At 33.2% G+C, this 24,304-nt stretch overlaps 1 protein-coding gene across 2 annotated transcripts in view; it reads left to right on the top strand.

Annotated features, from left to right (window-relative positions):
- The window catches only part of LOC145690299 (muscle-specific protein 300 kDa-like), a 633,032-nt gene that overhangs the window by 566,971 nt on the left and 41,757 nt on the right, over window positions 1-24,304 (top strand). For both annotated transcript variants that reach the window (XM_081765072.1, XM_081765073.1), the window contains 9 exons: window positions 9,669-9,848; window positions 10,268-10,456; window positions 12,821-13,138; window positions 15,879-16,199; window positions 17,091-17,308; window positions 18,774-19,065; window positions 19,936-20,070; window positions 20,582-20,727; window positions 23,503-23,701. In XM_081765072.1, the coding sequence (XP_081621198.1) occupies window positions 9,669-9,848; window positions 10,268-10,456; window positions 12,821-13,138; window positions 15,879-16,199; window positions 17,091-17,308; window positions 18,774-19,065; window positions 19,936-20,070; window positions 20,582-20,727; window positions 23,503-23,701 (1,998 nt within the window). The remainder of the gene's footprint in view (window positions 1-9,668; window positions 9,849-10,267; window positions 10,457-12,820; window positions 13,139-15,878; window positions 16,200-17,090; window positions 17,309-18,773; window positions 19,066-19,935; window positions 20,071-20,581; window positions 20,728-23,502; window positions 23,702-24,304) is intronic.

The raw sequence follows: 24,304 nt of genomic DNA, 5'->3' as shown, positions 1-24,304 counted from the left end.
GGGTGTTTTCCCATAAAACACCTGAATCAAATTTTCCCTGGTCTTTCATGCTTGAACGATGTGCTTCTTCCTAAAGACTGTACAATTTCCTGAACAGTGTCCAGTAAATTACTTTTCTTAAACGGAAATCTTCTCTTTACCATGTTCATTACCCATTCAGAAATTCCCTCTTCTTGTGGGCTCAGGAACGGCTTCCAGCCAAGAGCAATCTCAGTCTTCTGACGCCCAGATAATTTATCGTTTAAAGTTGTGATAGGAACCTGGAAGGTTCTCGATGCCTGCCTTTGGGACATCATACCTGACCTCACGTGCTGAACAACTTGTCAAGGCAGATAACGAATAATAGAATGGTTTCATTTTCTGACAGGTTTGATTCTGATTTTGGGGACACCTTCTTTGTTGGGTTTCTTAATTTTGCCCATTGCCAAATCCTGAGCAGTAGTTAAGGATACTCAACAAAAATGTAAACAATTATTTATGATTAACTTTAACTGGGTTACTAGTCTATACATTGAGAACAAGATCCCGGATCAGAAGTGTGAAATAATGCGATCAGCACGACGTAAGACCTCGATTAGATAGGCTCTCTTTGACGAAACATTACTAAAAATTGTAAATCTAAATATTTTTATAACGGTTTGAACCCATGAACTATCAGATACAAGGTGGATGGCTTACAATTCAGTGTAAAACTCGGTATTCAGTGCAAAATAAATCAACAACTTAGTTAAATTAATATCTAAATCGCCAATAGTCCTTCCAATTACAATAATGTTCGATACAAAAGGACACTTTTCCTTAAAGGAACCTCTTTTATCGAACGGCATTTCGATATTACGAAATGGGTCTCGAATATCGAACATTATTTTCTTTTCCCTTCAAATAAGATGATAGCTGAAAAGAAACATTATAACAAATAAATATACATATATTGATATTAACACATCGTATTATTAAAAGGATACCTTATAATCACACCATCACACAAGGGAAAAAGGATTATTACTGCGGTGCTGCACCTTACAAAAAATATAGCGATTTCTCCAATCTCCCACCAAAACCACAGACTAGGAAACTTTCCCGCGTTCGCTAATATCGAAACGTATCGACCTATTGATTTTTATAAGGCCATGTTTGGAAGGGTGTGTTCACAAATTTCAGATAGTACGCAACGTTTTTGGTTTTCTTATTTCTTAACGAAATGACCAAGGTGTTCGATATTTAGGGGGCGTTCGATATTTACTGCCATTACCCTATATAATATGCCTTTTAATCTGAAATTGTATTTAATTTTGGACAACAATGAACTAACTTATTAGGCGATATTCGTCAGGGAAATAAATATACACATTGTTCATTGTTATACAGTTGGAAGCAGATCTGTAGCAAATATCAGCTCAGTGGGATGGGAGAAATGTCCTCTAGGATCAAACTATTTTAGAGATTTGTTCAAAATTAGTAATAATTGAAATGTTAACTGCATACTAAGTGAACATAATCTAGAGAAAGTACATTCAGAAAATAAAAAATAAAATAGATACGAAGAAAATTTCGTATTTACTTTCAATTAATTTGAATTACACTGAGAAGGAGGAAATAAACTGGTAACGTTGTCACTTTGTGATTGCAAGGTCTTGGGTTCGAATTCTCTAAAATGTCCAGGGACCGCGGTAGCTCAGTGGTGGAGCATTCATCTCTGGTGCATGGGATCCTTGGTTCGATCCTAGTTTGCGCAAAGTGGGCTTTGTGGTGGACAAACACCGTGTGCTTGGGTTTTCTCGGGGTTCTTCCGTTTCCTCCCACTTTCTTCATTCCGCAGTTTCATTCATTTCTCATCATCACCGTCTTCTTTAGCCTAATCAGCATAATTGTGGGGCGTAAAACTCAAAGATTTCATTTCATTTCTTTAAAGTGTCCAGTACAAGAGACCTTCGACCTTATGCATAGTTGTTCTAACGTGTGATTAGTGCCATACTAAGGAGTTCGACTAACATTTTTCCTGAAGTAGTCAGGCCTTTTGTATGATGCTAATCATACGTCAAAACGACTCTGCATACGGACTCTTATGTACATATATAAATCACTGTTGATTTATTTTTATGAAAAAAAAAATTGAATATACAGTAGGCGACTTTTCTGGCATCTTTCAAGCATACTTGTTTGCATTAATTTCTTTCAAGTAGAACGACTAGTTAAATCTTTTACTTTAATTTTAAAATTGTCTTCCTATTATTTAAATTTTATCAGATCAGTCATTCTGCCTAATCAGTTACTCTTACTAGATCTTACGTACAAATAAGATAAACATAATATGCAGAATTTTAATTGATATCTGTACATCTTAATGATATCAAACTATTTTCCACATTGTTCGGGTTGCGTTTAGGGGTTTGGATCTTTCGCTACGGTGAGACAATGGCTTCATATATATAGTCTTTTTATTCTTCGCATTTATAGTCTTTTTATTGTCAATTAAACTTCAGATACGTGTATACTTCTGCAAAGGTTGAATCTTGTTTCCTATAAGCAAATTCAACATACATGACTGCTATACTGTGTAATTCATTAATGTTTTCAAGACGCTACAAGTCTTGTAATTGAGTGTTAATGTACCAAATGTATAATATGCAGCTTCAACATGACTATTATATTTTTTAAATACTTCATTTACATGTTTTGTGCATATTTTGCATGTCCTCCGGTAATTCGTGTGTAACGATAACTCTACCGGTTGTGACAAAATTGATACGCATCAAAGCTTTCATTTTCACATTATGTCTACCTCTCTATAGAGTGTAAATTGCTAGCTTAACAGGAAAGAAAAAAAAATTGCTTACATCATCTAGCCTTTCCTGGAGAGGTAGCAAGGTGTATTTCCATATAATTTCCGTTCTTGTATGACTGGTTAAGAGCAAGGCCTCAAATATACAGTGTTTTAAAGATTGTTTCCTCTACGTTCCGTTATACCTTCTCAAGATGTAATATGTATGAGGAAATAAATAAATATATAAATAAATACATGTGCATGCAATGTATTCTGTCTTGTCAGTTCCAGTTTTTGTGACATTTTTGTTTATTCTTAGTTATTTTTTTCGACAGTCAGTTTCTTGAGCAAGACGATAACATTAATGTAATACTCACATGCTAAGAACCAATATTATCTGATCTCTAATTTCTCTGATCAAAAGTATTACATCATTATGAAATTTAAAATGATGTAAAGCGTAAGAAGCTGTCTTTAGAAATTCAACATTTGCTCAATTAAGTTGATTGATAGATATTGCCAAATAATTTAATGGAATGCATATTAAATATAACTAAAGTTGTATTTACCAAAAGAAAGAAAAAAATAGCCAGATTGCAATTCTAATTCTTCTGTCTTTCGTTCAGCGTGATTATTACGGGCAAGTTGTAATCTACTTATTGTTTTCTATGTATTTATGTTGATATGTATTGTAATTTGGTTCTATATGATTTTTGTACTATTTGTTTAGTAAATTTGGTTGTAAAAACCAAATTAAATTTACACGTATTATGATTCGCGATTAATATTGTTCAAATTAGAAAAATCAGTTGGTGCTGAAACTGAAATAATCTCAAGTGCGAACAAAATATGAACTTCCCTGTAGCTTGTAATGGGAGGGGAGCAAGGAGTAGCGTTGTATCTTTAATGTAAGAGTCCCGGTAGGAGCTCATGTTTCGGTGACTGATTTTTGGTTTACGCCCTTATGCAATACCAAGATTACGAAAAGAAATGTAACTTAAATTGGGCTTCGAATATGTAACGTGATCTACAAAACTTCGAAACACCGCATGCCATTTAATCCTCGATGAGAGTATTTGCCTCGGATATAAACTAATGGTTCGGATCCCACTTTAAACAATAGGTCCTTTCTTCTAAATTATGGTGCTGAAAAGCAACGTTCAACTCAAAACGAATCAAATTTAATTCCATGTAATTGCTTTTGCTTTTTTAAAATCAATTTGTTTCGTTGAAGTAAATAGATGAAGTGGCCGGACAATCAAGAGGTTGCCAAATAACCCAAAATTCGTTTTTATATGCTACTCAATAGTTAGTAGATTCTGTTAGATTATAATATATGTATATTAAGGAAACTTTTCAGCAAATCAACTTAACATTCAATCATGATCCTTCAGTTGAAATAAATAATATACACGTACTTTAGGTAACCCACACAAATCTCTTTATATATATATATATATATATATAATATATCTCGAGTGTTCTGAAAATGGCGCCCATGGACAACAGAGCACTCTTCTCCGGGTCAAAACAAAATGAAAATGCTATTTAATGGTATACCCTCTGGAACCTCATTGAGTCGCTATGGGGAATCGAAAATTTCACTACGTGGTAACGTTGCAGATTAATTTGGAACCACCATTAGCATTGTTGTACGAATCCATGAAGCAGATACATCGATTGTTACGCTAATAAGAGGTGCTAGTGTGAACGTCTATAGACTTTAACTGCCATCTGGAAAGAATCGATGTAACTATTTGTTGGATTGGTGTCTTCCGTATGGTTCTTTATCTGTGACGTTGCCACATAGTACAATTCGCTTCTGCAGGCGAGGACCCGAAAGGTGTATATATATATATATATATATATATATATATATATATATATATATATATATATATATATATATATATATATATATATATATATATATATATATATATATATATATATATAATTCGTTTTATTTTGACTTGGAACGTCCGATATATATAGGAAAATGCTTTGTTATTTTCTACAAATGTGTCGGAAGTAAGTTAGAGAAAAATTCTAGAACAAGGGGGAAAACTGCAACCATTTTCCACAACATTTTAATACTGCCAAAATAGAAAGAGGATGATAATTCGTGAAATTAACGGAGAATTTAGAGTGTTGTCGGAAAAAGAAGGAATTACTGTCAGGCTTTACTGGGAAATTACTGTCAGGCTTTCTATCGTTTTTTAACCTACAGCAAGTTTTAGAAGTTTGGAAAAATTGGATTTATGCAGTGCACAGCACATAATTTCTGTAGTATTTTAAATAACTAGCCAATTCAATTTCATTACTCACAGCTGCCGCATTTTCAGTCCTAATAAGTTATTGACTTTTTACATCATAGTTTTCAGGAAGCGGCATCGCAATACTGTTTGTACTGGCATGCGGATCTTACAGATCTTAAGTTATGTTAACAACTTGTTAATAAAGCTACCGTAAACTCTAGCGGTGCAAAATTTTATTTTTCAATGTGATAAATGGCCTTTTTTTTATTGTGAAAGCAAACCTACTATATCATAGAAAGGTTACATTAATGTCATATGTAAAAACAAGAAAGGCTTCATGTAATTTATTTTGAATTTTTCTCTTTTTCTTTTTTTTTTTTTTTCTTGTTATGCTATTTGAAAACTTAAGTAAAGACGAAAGGAAAAGAATTCTTCATTATTTGATAATCCAGCTAACTTCGCGATATACATGTAGTACATTTCGTATACTGAGTGTCCCATGTAAAAGCCGACTTTGTCCAAGTGAAGTATGCTTTTTCTCAGATTTACCTCGGTGAGGCTGTTGTTTCTGGATTGGCGCCACGGATAGTTCAGGCTCGTGATACTAGAAAATACTTCTAATGTGTGATCAGCAGAAAACACGTTTTCATGTAGAACAGTTGGATCAATGTTTATTCTGGGGATACTTTCGGGAGAGTTCTGCCCGTTTCTCGTAAGTTGGCTAACTGCCCCTGCCCGGAGCTAAGAAAAATTAAATTTGTATTGTCAGTAAACGAAAGTAGTGTCCCCTTCACATTTTGATTTTACTCTTCGGACAAAATTTTCTGGAAGAAAGCCTGAGGAGGACCGATTACGTGGGATACTTGGTATTTTGTTTGTTTGGAATTCAGTATCTTTTTCACCACCAAGGCTACAAGGAACGTGAAACTTCGTTTAATTTAGAATCCATACGCTGAGAAAGTTGAATATATTTATTATTTATGTTTATCGATGTATGTATTTTGTTTGTTAGGAGTTCAAATTTCTTTTCAACACTAAGGAGATACAAGAATGTGTGCGATTCAACTTGAATCTCAGATTAAACTAGAAATCACGCGCTATAATTATTAGAATATTAAGCAATACCACATTTGATATACTTATGTATAGTTTATTTTTGACATTTCTATCAAAGCAAGATTCAGAAAAATAAATCATACAAATTATTCAAACCGTAAGCATCATCACGGTGCTCAGTGGTTGAGCGCTTACTTCTGCTGCTATGTGTCTGTGGTTCGATCCCAGGGCATGCGACTTTATGATAAACATCATCAAGTCCGTAGGTTTTCTCGGGTTTTTCCTTTTCCTTCCACATTCTTGTTCCACCATCTCTCACAAAAATTCACTTTCATTAATCACCCGTCACTTTAAAGGACATAAGTGTGAGCGTAAAACTAGAAATTTCATTTCATTTCTTAAGTACAGACTGGTGATAGCAAGTGGAGGTTAAAGTAGGCTGGCTATCTACTCTATTTAATGAATATACTTTGTTGAAAATAAATGTATTCTTCCATTGTCACTGACTTCCCTTAGTCATCCGTCTCCGTCAGCCTAAAGGCCATAATATTGGAACGTAAAGATTTAATTTCTTTTCATTGAAAATAAATGTGATATTTGCAGGGATGTTATGATGCATATACGAAAGTATACAGCATATATCCATCCTTATAATCTAGCGTATAGTCACCTTACGAAAGAATTATCGTATACGGTGATAGGTATACGCTATATTTTTAAAAACGCTCGAGCATATACCTACAAAAACTCACTGGGTATTTGTGAAACTGTCATGGAAAGTTTAGGGTTAGTAAGTAATTCCAAGAGTTAGTTTATCTATTGACAATGCCTTCATTTTCATTTGTTATTTCCCAAAAATACAACTAATATTCCCTTTACCGCAGCAATAGCAAGTACAGATAATTTTTGTGTGGAGTCAATAACAGCCAGTTAGGAAAAGTCTTGTTTTAGCCCAAAATTATTACAATGAATAGTGTGGATATGTATTTTAATGCCAAGAAAAGGTTGAAAGAAAGGCTCTTTATAAAAAAAAAAAAAAAAAAAAAAAAAAAAAAAAAAAAAAAAAAGCTAAAGATGGCAATGCTCATAGCAAGAAATCCGCAACCGCGTCATCTAATTAATAAAAGCCAGAATTACGAACGCTGGTGAGTGTTAGTGAGAATGTCGCTTTTTTGGGTGGTAGTCCAAAATGACATGCTGAAATGTTGGGCGTGGTGCAGGCCCGTTCACGCGATTGATCTTTTCTCTCTGTCGAGCTCTTTCAGATCGGGTGACCTCTCAGGAAAGACGGATGAGTGGTGAGTGTGAAGGTCGGGGAATGGGAAGTCGTGACTTCGACAAAATTGATTGCCACGACTCAAGTGCTTCATGGATGCAACTCGGCATAGTTGCCAACTGACCTAAAGGATATTTATTTTCGTATATTTTCAGATTTGAATTAAATTAAGTTAAAATATGACTAACGTGCGCATGTTTTTATTAGTAATAGAAACCATGGAATTAATTTCATTCAATCGCTTCCTTCCTTGCTTTTTAGATGTCATTTAGATTGAATATTAGTACAAAAACTTCAATTATTTTGCGGAGCTTCTCTATTTTTTCTTATTATCTAGTAAATGATCACTAATTGCCATTGCGTCTGACCGTAACAGAAGATTACATAATAAATAATTGATGTAATCAACTTTCAGATACATCTAAAACTATTTTATATTGGAAATAAAAGCAATGAAAATTGAAGAAAATTTTGGAAGCAAACGTTCAGGTCTATATATAATAGGTAGATTTAAATGTAGCCTCGAACATTCGTCCATTAATATTGTGAGAAAGTCATTAATAATTTGTCAGAATGCAATCGCGAGGTTTGGATTCTAGATATTATGATTGTGGAGAGAAAGTTTACCACCTGCTCGGTACCACTAATTTAGCAGTTTTATTGAGATTGAAGTACACTTTTAATGGGTTAAAATTATACAGTGGACTCTTTTTAATTCGAAGTCCAAGGGGACACGAAAAAATTTCGAATTATCCAAAATTCGAATTATCCAACAACATTCATTTTCACATATATAGCAACAAACAAACCAAAGTACTGTGCATCAAAAACATATTCATATAGTGTAGACTTTACCTTTAATGCAGCTTATTATTCGCGTGATCAAATACCGCAAATCAACAAACGACATTGACTCCACATAATTCAAACTACGTGTACAATGGAAAATATATTACGTACAACACTAGAACATACATTGAATAGCCTAAACAATTGAACACCAGTAATAATTAGAATATTCTGTTCTCACTTTTAAGAAGTCGTAAACCTCATTTGCTTAAATTTGATTTTTTTTTTGTACGGTCAATAAATCTTGAATTTCATGTATTGCGTGGAATACGATATTAATAACATTTGGTTAACTTCATCAATAATTCATCTTAAATTTTCAACCAATTCTGAAACAAGATGAGATTGGCACACGTTCTCTATCTTTACTTCTTCCCCACCTTCATCTTCATCTTTATCATTACATAGATTTTCTATTTATCTTTTGTATTACTCTTCTCTATGGCTGCATCTGGATAACAGAAAACACGTTAAAACTGTATTTCTCTGTTTACATCTGTCCAACATTAAAAATTTTCAACTGTATTTACTTCGAATTATCCAAAACATAGGTTCAAAAGTTCGATTTATCCACGATTTTTCACTATTTGTTTTCAATGCAGTTTTCAAGGGGAATTGACTTCTGTTCGAATTATCCAATATTTTGAATTATCCAAGTTCGAATTAACGAGACTCCACTGTATAACAGTTTTGGCACTTTTTTTTTTTTTTTTTTTTTTTTTTTTTTTTTTTTTTAGATGTTGAAACTTCTTTCCAATAGCTTAAGAGAATTACTCTAAAATATGTACGTGGGTTTCCTCGGGGTTCTCCCGTTTCCTCCTACTTTCTTCATTCCACCATTTCATTCATTTCTCATCATCGCCGTCTCCTTTTGCCTAACCGGCATAACGTGGGACGTAACACTCAAAGATTTACCATTTATCCATTGAGTAAGTTAGATTATGTGAGTATACTCTGTTAAGAAATCTTCAAATAATATTTCACATCTATATGACTTTCAGACTAACAAAAAACTGCAATCCGCAAGGAAAGAAACAATAGTAATAATTTCCTACTGGTGGCACTTAAAGCTTGCTTCATTGGATTCAAGCGTGCTTTCAGTAGTCCAAAAATAATTTACGTTTGAAATTAAAATAATAATTGAAAATAAATGTAAATTAAGTTAGCAATTTTATTCAAATTATTATATTTTTCTGTTATTCTGTTAGCAATTATTGTTCCATTCCTCATTTATGCCTGTTATTTTATTTGAGTGTCGAATAATTTTTAATTGTAATAAAAAATATATAAAATACACTTACTTTTTCATAAAATATGTATTTTCATGTGAAATAAAATTGAAAAAAAATATAAAAAAATTGTAACAATTTTGTACTTAATCAATATGAATACAGAAATAAAAAGTTAGCAAATATGTACTTTTGAAGATAAAAATTGATTTGATATTTTGCTGGTTCTTTTCCAGTCGTTATGTGCAGTTGAAGAATCAAATATGAAGGATGCTGAGAATCAGTTAAGTGCCCTGAGGAATCATCTTTTAGCGCTCGGAAAAACGGAAAGTCAGATTCAGACAATAAAAGAAAAAGCTGTGGACCTGGGACCAACAAAACCTGATAGTACAGTATCGGTGGTTGAGATATTACAGGTATGTTATACAAAATGTCTTGTTTCTTTAAATTAATGTAAAGTTTTATCGATTTATATTAATGTAAAGGCAGAATAGGAATAGATAACTTATCATATTTATCAGGACTATTTTCATTTCTATTTCGCTAGTTAGAGCGTTAGATTAGTAGTAAAACCACACTTTAGTTTAATGGGTCTTGGCTTTTCTAGGGTTCTGTTTTTAATTTAACAATTCTTTTAATTAGACATTAAACTAAAATTGTCAATATTATTCATAATTACATTTACTATATTAAGAGGTATATACAAAACACTCTTGATCTGAAAGAATGTAAGATTGTGTTTGAACCTCCTTCCCCCTTGACGAAATTCTGCATACGCCACTATATATATATATTATGTATTTTAATTTGAAGTCTGTATTATCATTCTTTTCAGTTATGGCAACAAGTTTTTCGCGAAACATTCCAACAATATCATCGTCTATCTGCAAGGCTAGTAAAGAGTCAAGATGGAGCAGCAGCCCTACGTTTGTGGCAAGAATATCTGCTTCATGTTCAGTCATTCCTTTCTGGATCAATTCCTGAAGACTACCATAGTTTAACCGAACATCAGAATTTGTGTGAGGTAACTATTTGGATCTTTATTTTAATAAACATTCTGTATGTGAGTCTAGCTTTGTCTGTGTCGTGAACTTCATTAATCATACATTAATAATGTGTTCAAAAATCTTGTCAATGTTGAGCACATTTATGTATCTGATGGCAATCCTGAAGACTTTATCTGCAGTAGTACTATGCTGTTATGAGAAAGTGCTTGACGTTTAATACGTGTGTCACAAACATTTATTCGTGAATTTAAAACAGTAGATCTCTCAGGACCTTATTTTTAGATTTTGCGTGTGATATTATTATTATTATTATTATTATTATTATTATTATTATTATTATTATTATTATTATTATTATTATTACCACCTTTTCGGCTCTCTGTTTTATTTTTTGTAGTTTTTGTGTCGTTTTAATCTCTTGTGTAGAACTTATTGTACTTGAAGTGCATTTTTTTTAAAAAGAAGTTTTAAAGTGTAACATTAATCTTAACGTGATGGAGACTGTCTCGCTGCTGACGTCCCCATTAAATTGTAATAATTCAATCAATCTTGTTAGGTATTTTCTGTTTTATATTCTGTTAGGTTGTTACGGCCTCTGGTTTAATTTTTATGGAGTTTGTTGCGTTATTTTAATATTTCATTGAGTTTACACATTTTAGAAGTTTTGTTTTAGATTATTATTTTTATTTTTGGGACTTCTTAAATGAGAAGAACATTTCGGCCAGTGGCCTTTACAGAACGTGTACAAATATTCTCTGAATTGACGTCCCGAATAATACTTTAATCGAACTGTTAGCGATTCCTCCTACTGTTTCCTACAGTAGCTAAATATTTTAAATTATAAAATGTAGTAAGTAAGAACTCACTGTCAAAACTGTAACTATTTATTTTAAATAAGTTGATTTAAGCTCTGCTTGAACTCATAAATTTTATTTCACGTACACCTGCTATATTTAAGAGATTTTGTTAACATTGGTTATGTCTTATTTAATAAATCTAGTACTCAATCTTGAAAGAAAATACCAGGGCGAATGGGGCTATAAGGTGCATGGTGTACGCATATTTTTTTAACACTAAAGGATGTTTTTTTTTTTTTTTTTTTAATTATTAAAATGGTATTTCAGTAAAAATAAAAACACTATTGATGCATCTCTAAATATCATTTAAGAAAACTGACAGAAAGAGAGAGGTTTATATTTCCAGTTATAGCTCATATATGTAACTCAACTGTAAACAGCCTTACCTTGTATCTCGAAGTAGTAATGCTACAATCATACAGTTTCATGTGCGCTGACACCTTGACTAATGACTTCTGAGTACTAGTAAACTGGAGTCATATGTTAAAAGTTTCTTTCTTACTTTGAAACCTTTCTTAGAAAAAAAAAAAAAAAAAATCAATTCTCGAAATCAATAAGGAACTCTTGCGCTCTCGCAGGCAAGCAGTTTGGAATGAGGCAAAATAATAAGCTTCACTCCGTAAAATCTCGTTTGGGCAACAATTTGCAGACGTCGTCGCATACCTGATGAAGTGACCCTAACTGCTTGCGCATCGGAGACACTCATCGAACACATTCTTATTTAGTTCGTGGTGCTAACCGTCGTATTGCGAAAATTGTGTCGTCCCACTGAGTATTCGGCAGATTCTTGTAGCATGTCCCGAATACCCAGATCTCAAAGAATGCTTAGGAATGCCGGAAAATCTTAGCCAGGTTTTGGGGGTAATATGATGTTTTGTAGCTAACGCACTTTGAGATACTATTTTCGTGTTGTGTTGCTAATATTGCTATTTTTGAATTATTTTGTTGTATATTTCATATTTCGTTCTTAGTCTTTTTACGACCTCCGTTTTAAGTTTTTATATATATTAATGTCTTATTTGTAATACTTTGGTTTGATACACATTTTTATATTATGAATATTATATTATATTATGAATATTTACGAGTAAGGTACAGTATGTGTCCGCCACTGGCCTTATCGTGATGAGGACAAATAACCTCGCTGTCTACTCCCCCATTATACCACAATAATTCATTCATTCAGTAGCGAACTCCTTTTCTTTGTTTAGTTCTTTTTCTTCCCTTCATTTTTTCCCGTGTTTTTGAGAAGTGAGGTGGTTTAATTTTTCTCCCAGTAAGGTTCCACAGGAAGGTAAGAACTTCTATATATGACTTCAATTTGGCAGTATTCAGTAGCCATCGACAAAGGTATCAGCACACAGAACAATTAATTTTCGAGTCTTGAGATGGAAAGCAGTTGATTTCTTAAAAAAAAAGAAATTTCTGTTATGCAGTTACACAAATTAGTTTTCGTTAATATACGTGACATAGTTATATATTCAAAAAGAGAAAGTAAAGTGACTTTTTATTTCTTTCTTTAAGGTTCATCAGAATCTGTTGACAAGTCAGCAATCTGTATTGCTGTCTAAAAAAGAAGAAACGGAAGAATTAAAAGAAGGAGGTTTGGAACTTAATGTTGTGGAACAATTTAATTCCTTGACAAATCTTCACAATGAAACGCTTGCACGTATTATGGAGAGACACGCACAAGTTCGAGAACGAATATCAGCCTGGGACAAATATAGAATAGACCAAATGAAGCTGCTGACATGGCTCAAAGAAATAGAGAAAGAAAAACAAAAACTCCAATTGAGATACATTCATATTAGAAGAGTTCCTAAAGTCCTGAGTCGAATTCAGGTATGGATATTTCTGTTTTGTAACACAAACCATATGTACTCAAAATTTAAAATACAAAGAAAATTTACCTTAACATCCTTTTGTTAATTTGCTTACATATTTTCTTTTAAGCTTCAGTCTCTTACTCAGTAAGTAGTATTCCACTACCTTGTTCAATTTGTAGGGTGATGAATGATTTTTTACTCTTGAAAATGCTATAACCGAATGAAAAAACATAGTATTACATTCCACACTTCTAAATTATGTAGAACAAAATTGATGAAATGTTCCTTTTAAAAAACTGTTACTAGATAGAGAAGGCAAGAGCGCTGATCGTGGGGGTCATCCTGTTCTGGAGCACCCCTAGAATTTCTATGAGGATTCCCAGCACCCACAAAAAAGAGAAAGAAGAAAAGTAAGAAAAATAAAAGGGAAAAATTCTAATCTCTCGTCTTCTTTTTTAAGTGATAGTAGGGCCGGATTTTCTCATAGAAAGAAAGAGAGATAAGGTTTTAATTTTTGAATCAAAGACAAGCGTTTCATTTTAATTCAATTCGCTGCATTATATTCATTATCATTATACAAAATATGCACTTAAATTTTGTTGTATTTAATTAACTTCATTCAGTGGCGGCTTTAGTGGATAGGCCAGGTAAACACGGGCCTACCCAAAATTTTGAAAAATATATAAACCCAAAAAGATACAATAAAGAGTAAATATATTTCCACTATTTATATTAATGATAGATAATTCATTAACAAATAGCATCAATCACTGCTGTAAAAGTAATTTCCTACTGTCATTAATCAATCAAATGTGTATATCTATCCATAAGCGACGGAGCGGGCCTACCCAAAATTAAAATCCTAAAGCCGCCTCTGACTTCATATATTTTCTTTCCTTTTAAAATCTGTAAATTCAAAGGCTAGCGTTCTCTCGTGACGAATTCTAAGATAAGGGTGAGAATCGTAGAATGCCCTAGAATGGTTATACCATCATACTCTCATTCAAGAATATTTTCTATTTCAAAAAATGCATAAAATAAACATCATTTTCACTTAAAAAAAATAAAAAATAAAAAAATAAAAACAAATTCTATTTTCAGAAAAGCTAGTTTTCAAAATTTTTCCGGACGTTGAGAGTATCCTAGAATTCTTAGTAGTACACTGTGAATTAGAGCAACTACACGGATTTTCAAAATGAATATCTGGAATTATAAGTAAGAATTTTTACTTTTCAGAATCCATTTCTCTTTTTTTCTTACCCGGCTATTTGGTAGAGAATATTTTATAAAATAAATTTGTTTGTTTTGCGAAACTTCTCTATCCATACACACCGTATGTACATGTACATTCATTCATACTGGATAAAAATTTCCCTGGTAGAGAAAAATATAATTGCAAAAATTAAATATATAGACTGTAAATCTTGACATGGAAAACTTGAAAAAGTCAGGGAATTCGTGCTCGCCAAATAAGTGGAAACCTTGAAATATACTCCATTTTTCTTGTGTTTATTAAATGTGTAAATTGTAGAAAATTCAGTCTCACATACGGTTGAATATGTTGAAAACTTTCCAGTACATTCAATTTTCATTTATACACATGTAATGTTTTCAACATCTTTCACAATATGTAAGACTCTGGGTTTTTTTTTCAATTTAGACATTAATCACAAGTATAATTGAAGCATATTCTCATGAGATCAAAAAGTAAACTCTTTTCTACCATAGTAACGATATTTCAAGAGAAATAACTCATTAGCTTCGTCGTACACAACTTCGAAGTATGGAAGGTAATGCTACAGTTTTTATTTTCTTCGAGTCATTTTTTTTTCCTCTTTTCACGAGTAAAAAAGCTATTCATCATGTCATAAGTTCAACAGTGTCTTGAAATATTATTCACTGAGGAAGGAGAAAATAAGTCTTTGAAATTGGTTGTTTCATAATGGATACAAAAGGATGGTTAAGAAGTTTTTGCCATTTTAAATATTGGATATGCATCGTATACATGTCAGAAAACATATTAAAACTAGTTGTCTATTGCATTTGTATGAGAGATTTTTTTCCTATTCCAGAAGTACTCAAAATTCGTAGTTAAGAAATAATTTACAAAATCTTTTTCAGAAGGTAAGGTAATTATCTTTTTTTCAAGACCATAAGTTGTAGGTACGATTTATAAAGGGGTAGAAATGCTTATCTTGTCTCTTGCTAAAGAAATATCATGTCTACTCCGTAGATAAAAGCAACCAGCAAAGCATAACTTGAGATAGCGAGTTTTCAGGATGAACTGTTATTGCGCGATGGATCCAGTTTCAAAATGGATCGATAAAAAAAAAACTTCAATGAAAGAATATACAGAATTGTAGGTTATTTCCTTTTCACACAATACCAATGTTGCAAAATGTTGCAGAAAAGAAAACCGCATATTATTGAACTGCTGAAGAATCAAATCCCATTTTTCCACTTGTAGGAGAATGCTCTACTTGAATACCTTGAATTCTCTCGTCTCAAATGGTTTAACATCCACACACTTGTAGCAGGAAACACGAGTTTATCCACCGATGAGAATATGGATGTGTCAGATCTCACGTTATACCACTTTGAAACTTGCTATATTTATTACATTGGTTCATTTTATTTTATTTTATTTATATTCCTGATCCCATTGTGTTTTTCCTAATAGTTTTGAATGAGCTTTAGTAAAATATTCTATATAATTACAACTATTACAAATACATAAAATTAATTTATTTTTCCAGGGTTTACTGGATAAAGTACCTAATGGAGAATCCCAAGCAGAAGAACTTCAAAAACAACAGGAAGTATTATTGCAGTTCTGTGATGACGCACTTGCCACTTCGATTCGTATGGAACATGCTGCTATTGTACAAAGAATATCTAACCTTCAAGCTGGCTTAGAAACTTGGAAGAATTTCCTTGATAGGGTTACGAATCTCCAAAAAACATACGAGGAACAGGTGTCACACATTCAAACGGTCTTCCACGAAATCCATATAGCTACATCGAATCTTTCACCATCATCTCATCAGGAAATGCAAGCCGCACTTGAAAACCTAAGGGTAAGTACACAAATTATTACTATTGTAAAACAAGTGTAGTTCAGAAACAAATAACTATCAAAATTTGGAAGTGTTGCAAATACTTTGACTGGAGACTTAAGATCCCTTGATATTTCCATGTATGATAGTAGTTAAATTCATTTGGAAAATTACGTTAACAATTCGTCTCTTGCGATGAACCATTTCAATAGTCATTGTAGGAGGTGGCAGGTTTTTGTCTCCTTTTGTATATATGTGTATGTGTCTAGGTGCACAACCAACAAGGGATCTAGGACCTGTTGTTAAAGATATCACTCTTGACTTGAATTATCTTTGTTGTAGGTGTTATGTCTTCTTAAAATAGAACAAATTTTTGATGTACTTACACAAACTCAAAACAAAAGTATTTACACAAATTGATTATAAAATCACGAAAATTTACAAGTTTACACGGAAAAAGGAATTTAGTTTTTTCATTTATCATCATTCGCGAAGGTTATAAAGTTATTAAATGAATGAATGAAGTTATTTATAAATACATACAATAATAATAATAAAACAAATAGAAAAATGCATTTTATTTTGCAGATCATTGCTAAAACAAATTATTTTCTTAATTTATTATTATTACTATTATAGTAATAGTAGTTTATTCAAATCTAAAAATCAGATTAATTCAAGTTTGGATTAAGATTAGATAAACCATAAATCTGTATATGGTAAAAGTTATTCTTTGTGCCTTATCAAAATTTAAATAAATAAATAAATAAATAAATAAATGAAAACTTATAATTACTTCATAGAATGTCAATCAAAAATAAATTTCAAAAAAGATTAATAAAAATATTCTGACAATGAAGGCATTTTTTATATAACTTCAGAGAATTTCATTATTTTCCCTCTGAATTACAGGGCTTACGAACGAAACTAATGGGTCTGACACCTCACTTGGAAGAACTGGGAGTTACGCAAGAACAGTTGAAAGAATGTGTTAGTCCAATGGACATGAAAACCATCAGTCAACGAGTGTGGATTCTGTGGCAACAGCAAGGTGATCTAGATCACCAGTTGGCATTACTTTGCCATCAGTTGGAAGAAAAACTCGGTTTACAAATGATGTTTGATACAAGGTATGCCAATTCAGCTTTTCTGCCTTTCTTTTTAAAGAAAATTCCTAATCAAATACAAGGAAGATATTTTCTTCAAACTATTCATAAGTATTACACTGTTCAGCAATATATAGTTTTCGTCATGTGTAACATTTCCTTTAGCTAAAGATTTTATTGCGTATTGGTGCTACAGTTTGGAGAGTTCCTAAAATTAGTACAAAAATGTAATGTAATTGATGTACAGAGAACATTTTTACTTTCGTACTTTTCTGCTTTTTTCTCTGCCGTTCGCTTTAATTTACCGTAAATTTTCAAAGTGCTTTCTTCAATCGGGTATGAGAGTAAGGGAATATGATTTCTAATTGAAGGAACTTTGCAGGATAGGTTATTCAATACACCTAGTAGTCCGAACGGATAAATTTTGATGACAATATGCGTTCTGATCATTAATTCAGATTATTACTCCAAGTGTCACAAGTATGACTATGCCATTTCGGAACGTTAATCTTAATAACATAAATTCTAAGCAAGAAGAAAAATCAAGACCTTCTCTCGAAAGTAAATGAAACAAGTGTTTAGAACTATTTGTCTGCCTTAATGCTTGACATAGCTTTAAAATCCTTGGTTTTACAGACTAGTTTCATTTCATTTCATTTCTTTTTTTTTTTTTTTCTTTATTATTTTTCTGAAAAAACTGCAGATTAGTGATGTCGTGTGATAAATTTAAATGCCAATATATTGTAGACAGATTCATTAGGATCAGTTTAAAAACTAGGGTTTATTATTATTACTAGTGTGTTTGTAATTCATAGTTTAATGTTTAAGTAGCGTTTTATTCTGATTAATTCATTCAATTTGTTTGTTTAATTAAGTTTAATTAAAGACATATAAATAAAGTTGGTACAAAATAATACCCTTTTGTCTCTAATGAACAGAAAACTGGTTTGGTATTAATTCATTCTTAAAATATGCTTGTAACATGATTTTCATTAGTGGTGAATCAGGAAGAGAGAAGTTAAAATTTTTAGTACTTTTGTATGAAATTGAAAAAATATGTTATTATTTTATTTCTTCATTCATTTTGAGAAACAATTTTTTTTTTAATCAGTCGAAAAATCCTGATTTGAAAATGTCTTTATTCAATTGAAAACTGGTATTATTTAAATGAATATTTACTGCGTTGAACTTGTTCAGTTAATTTGTAAATGAAATGAAGCACTATTTCTACTCTGACGTCCTATGTTTATGCCCTTTAGCTAAAGGTGATGGATAATTAGTCAAGTGAATAATTACGATAGAATTGGTAGGAGGAAACTGAAAATCCCACGGACACAATGTTGTTCATGGCCTGGGATCGAACTAGATGCCTCTTGTACTAGAGGTGAGCACATTATCGTTCGCTATCATGCCCTCTTCAATTAATACTACAATGACGGAGAATAAATGTTGAATATGAAAAAGTTACCTTTTATAATTTATCCTACAGGCAATCTCGGTTCCTTGTATGGGCTGCAGATGTTGAATCTCGCATGGAACAAGGTGGACCAATGGATACGGAGGAAGTGATCAGGCGGCTGGAGACGGAAGTTCAAGAGGAAGTGGCCTTAAAGGAGCGTGAAGTGAATTGGTTGATTCAGACGGGTACCGAATTAATAGTTGCTAGTGATGATATTCATAAGACTGAAGTAGAAGTAAAGCTAAGGGAAGTTCAAGAAAAGTGGAATCATTTACAACAGTTGAAGAAAGTCAGAACAAACAGACTTCAAGAAATTCTACAGGTAACTTATTTGTTAGCATATTTGACTATCTATATTAAAGCTGGAAATACGATGATGAGCTAAAACCAGTTCCAAGTATGCAGCTTCTGAAAATTTTTAGTTCCGACAGTCAGTTTTTTGAGCAAGACCATAGCTCTAGCTATGGGCCTTTAAAGTACATTTTTTCATGTTTTCAGCAGCCTATAACTCCGAAAGAAAGCATTTGTGTAGCCAGGTTAGTCTATACTTTCCGTTTTATCTTGATATCAGGAATCACCTTCCAAACGTTGCCAGTGCTGTTTTGAAACACTCTGTAAATACGGATGTATCAAAAGTCCGGCGTCATAGGTCAGCTCCGTTATGAGCAAAGATATGAAGAAATTAAAAGAGAGGGAATTGTTGGAAATGGGTGATTTTTAATCTCAAATGGTGAAAGTTTTCCACCTGCGCCAGCCGTTTGGGCTCCACATTAGTAAGACACCCAGGCTGATCGAACGAAACGTAAGGACACGCATAAATCACACGGAAACTTGCACATTGTTATTTGAAGAGAACCTGTTGATAAGATGAGGATCCAAGAGAACAGCCTGCCGAACTGGCAATGTTGCTTTTTCATTTAACATTGGGTGCCTTAACAGTGTGTAGTCAAAGTGTCTGATGCGATAAGGGGGGGGGGGGAGATTTAGTTTGAAAAACACTTATTTCTCGACAGCTTTGCTGTATTTCCATTTTCCATATCTTTACTCATAACGAAGTTAGCCTATGTTCCGGGAATTTTGATATATCCGGTAGGGAATTTTGATACACCCGGTATATAAATTTAAAAAAAAATGTAATTACAAATTGTCTATGAGTTGCATGATCAAATTTTTATATTATCTTCTTTTACAGACAATGTCTCAACTGGAAGCACGAATAGCTGAACTTAGAACGTGGCTTCATCAAGTGGAGACACAACTTATTAGTCCTTTGGCATTTAGTGGGTGCACGAAAGAAAACTGTGACGAATTGTTACGTAGGCATGATGTAAGTATTGTGGATAGTTAATTATTTATGACACTTACATGATTTTCGTATAATCAGGCAATTATATAATGTGTTTATATCCAGTGAAGGTTACGAACTTAATCCATTCTGTAACACTATTCTTAAAGCAAGATTGTTTTTCTTATTGAAATTGATGTAAATATAATTAATCCGTTCTAGCCACAGAAATATGATATTGCATATAGTACATTTTACATTTTTAAATGTTTTTTTTTTTCTAATGAAAAATATTGAATAAGCATAACATTATTCCTTTTAAAGGTAGGTAAGCACTATTAAATTAAACAAAAGAGAATGAGGACTAAAAAACACAAAAATTGAAAAAAGAGCAAAAAATTGTTTTTAAACACAAAAGTCAAAATCATATATCAGCGATTACGAAAATTTTCGGTAAAATTAACGTTTGTGGGTAAAGCAGTTAATGTATTTTCTTTTAAATTGTCATCATCTTAAATCAGAATTTCTGAATTTTTAAATTTCCTTTTTGTAGGAGCTTCAGAAAACGATTGAAGGACAGAGCAGCAATATTGCAGATGTGTTGAATTTGTGTGAACTACTCTTGAGCAATTGTGAATCTTGCAAAGCACCAGTTGATACAGAACCTATTCAAATAGCAATGGAATCTTTGGAAAAAAGGTATAGTATTGCTATAAGATAATGTGTTTTTTGAAAATTGGAGATATTAAGTGGTATTTTTATATCATGTTTTCCTTATGTGTGTAATTAAATGGTTATATTTTCCGTGGTCTCTTCGTTGAAAGAGTTGTTTTTGAAATGTAATGGACCATGTCCTCGGCCGTCAGTGTGGTTCTTCGAAAATGTTTATAAACTCGTGTATTGTCATGATTTCATATTCTTAATCCCGTGTAAAGCAGAATTAGTTAGATATGGAGATTAAAGCCCTTCTGACTGAACAACGTAGAGCAGAGTTTGTCCGAAATGTAGTTAACATGTTACAGAATAAACATATAAATATTGTCTTCAAACACTTTAACTAATGCTTTAAATATATTTTTTATTTATTTATTTATTTATTTCAAATAAAGAAATGTGACAATTAGTCTTATTTCTTTGTGTTATTAATTTCCAAAAGTTGTGACCACTGTGGTTAATGACTCAGTTCTTCATTGTTTACAAAATCTGTCTTCGAGTTAAATGTTCTATTAGGCAACATTCCATATTAATGTCTTTATTAGAATCAAAACCAGGGGTAAAAGTGCAGGGAAACGCGGGGGATGCCGTCTTCCCACCTCCAAAAAATGTATACGGCATCCCCCCAGTTCCTAAAAAATACAATGTGCAAAGATAGGCAGGTGGGACGCCATGATGTCATGCTACTATGTACCGTCCCCCAACCTTTTCGGATCCACTTTTACTCCTAATCAAAACTGCGCACAAAACTAAGAGTGTAACTTTCATTTAGTCTATGAAATACTGAAACTAATAATTCAGAAAATATTGAGTGTTTTTGATGTGATATCTGACAATGCTGCTGTGTAGGAGGAAATTATCTTTTTGATGTGATTGTAGCTGACTTAAAAAGCATATAACCTTACATTGTATCAAGGGATGTGTTTACATTTATTTCAGCCAACTTGAAAAGACACGTAATATACCAAAAAAGAACAGCTGAATTTTATACCTGTCATCAAATCTCCATAAACTTCATAAAAGACGGTACTTTACCTATAGGCTTCTTCGATTTTTTGAATTTAATAGTAATATCTAGCAATTCTGGAGTTGAATCAAATCATTAATAATGTGATTTCTTTAATCGTGTAGATTTACTATTTAAATGAATACATTCAAGTGGAATAACAACTTAAATATATTGTGCGGTAAATTCGCAGTGGTGGATTTATTTTCTTTTTCAGTAATAAATACAGAAGGTTGTTCCCATTATATCCGACCATTTTTAACGGAAATTCACCTTAAGAGATATCGCGCCGCCATCATCGATCATGTTCCATTGGACCTCCAGCATTGTGGACTATCACATGGCATCGCAGTTTCCATTGCAGCAAGCTCTGGCGCAGGACAGGCATGGGAGTTCTGTCCCACTCCTCTCTACAAGCTTTCCATAGACCATCCAGGCTGCGCGGGCGGCGATGATGAAGACGTTGTTTCAACATCCAAGTGCACAAAAATCCATTGGACTGGCATCTGGACTTTTAACAGGAATGTCTTCAAACGGAATCTCATGAATTCTTACTTCCTCTGCCATTTCCTAATAAAAACGTAATGATGTTCTGACGGTATGACTCGAAGCCTTGTCCATGTGGATCATCACCTGGTTCGCGTCCATTCCATACAATTGTGGGATGTCTCTCCGATAGATAGGTGTCAGAACGGATTCTTGGAAGTATCTTGCATTCACCTTCACGTTTTTGTCCACTTTGCGTATCATCAACTTACTCTCATATCCGAATCACGTAACAACCATAAAACCACGAGAGAAACTTCCCCTGCACTGACGAACGAAGTTGCATTGCCCTTGCCGTCAGTGTGACGGTTTGTGATCGCCTAATGTGACAACCGGCAGTGAGATGGACACATATGATTCATCTATTGTGATAACTTTCTTCCATTTGGAACGCGCCAGGTGCTTTTCATTCAGTTTCTTGCAGTTCGTCTTACGTTCGGCAATGTAACTCGGTAACAGATGGTGTGCACAGGTCTTCCCCACGCACTTAAATCTGAGGCGCTTGCGAATTGTTTTGTTCACAGATGACGGTACGAGGTGGAATCTGTGCCCTATATCACGTTGCGTTGGGGGATTTTGCACGCCAATTGACGGATCCCCCTTAGCATCACGGATGTAGCCCTTCCCCTGGCCGTTTTCGTGGATGAATGTTTCGCAAAGGAAGTCTGTTCTGTGTAACGGGCCACAATGGCTTTCGCAGTAGTCAGCTTGAGTTTTAACCCATTCTCCCGACGCTGTTTCACAATGCGTACGTATGAAAGCATAGAATGGAAAAGAGCCATTACGTAATCCTCCCAATACCGGTTGATTTTTGGTGCCATTTGGTAACACTCACGCACCTACAAGGCCAGGCACAACACTGCTCCCACCAGCAAACCCATAGTGCCAGCATGATGCGCCAGCTGCAGCACCGAATCGAAAATGATCGGATATATAACAAACAACCTTCTGTAATCCAGGAGATTACCTGCTGCAGTTTTCCCTTTAAATTCAACTAAATTAAAACTACATTTATTGTTTTTAGTTGTATCTTTAATACCGTGATATATAAAACAAACTACGCTCTCAAAAATACAAAAATAGAAGTAAAAGTAATAAATCTGTTGTAAAGCTACATACGCGTACATAGGAACATGCTTTTTAAAATTTTGCGATTCCTACAATGAGAGTTAGTGAGGTTCCTATTTATGTAATTCCTACGTTCACAGGTGGACAAATGTTTGCACGTTATCAACAGAGAGAAAGAAAAAGATCTTGTCGGTGTGGAGTCTTCTCCAAGAGTTACTTCGTTTATGTCAAACACAAGAAGAGTGGTTAAAGAATCAAGAAGAGGTGCTAAAAGAAATCAATGCAAGTGCAGACCTGGTCTCCAGGGAGAGCATCGAATCGCAAATTCCCAAGGCAGAGGTAAGCTGTTCACCTTTTTAGAAAATACACATTTTGACTTATGTGTATACTGTGTGTTGTAAAATTGGCATAGCAAGATTTTTTTGTTATAATATGTTCTTTACGTGAAAATTATTTACATTGTTTATTTCATATTAAAATTTTTCTATATTATGTTCTTATTCAGTTATACATTTATCCATACTGTTCATCCCATTTGAAAACAATATGAAATCATTTGATACCATTTTTTTTTAAGTTTCTCCTCTTCTGCAAACGTACTTGTTCCAGTTGTTTCTAAACAAATGTTACATTGCGTAAAAGAGATGTATTGAACCTGTCAGTCAGTCATACAGAGATCTAAATAAAGAAAAGATGGAAATACGGTAGGATGGTAATTTCCAACTGGATGCACTGGGATCTCACAATTTGCTTGCTACTCATACTCTCGGCAAACCACACAGAGACAAGAAGACAGAAAACCTAGCTTTGATAGAAGACAATGGTGATTGGTTAATAAGGGGTAGTCGATGCTTTTGCAGATGCACTACTCGTGGATTCATGAGTAATTGTACAGTACACTACTCGTGTATTCATGACTAATCGTACTGTACATTACTCGTG

The sequence above is a fragment of the Thermobia domestica genome, chromosome 7 (genome assembly GCF_964235325.1).
Source record: "Thermobia domestica chromosome 7, izTheDome1.hap1.1, whole genome shotgun sequence".
In the NCBI taxonomy this organism is placed as follows: Eukaryota; Metazoa; Arthropoda; class Insecta; order Zygentoma; family Lepismatidae; genus Thermobia; species Thermobia domestica.
Note: the sequence above shows the minus strand (reverse complement) of the source record. Positions and strands in the feature narration are given on the sequence as shown.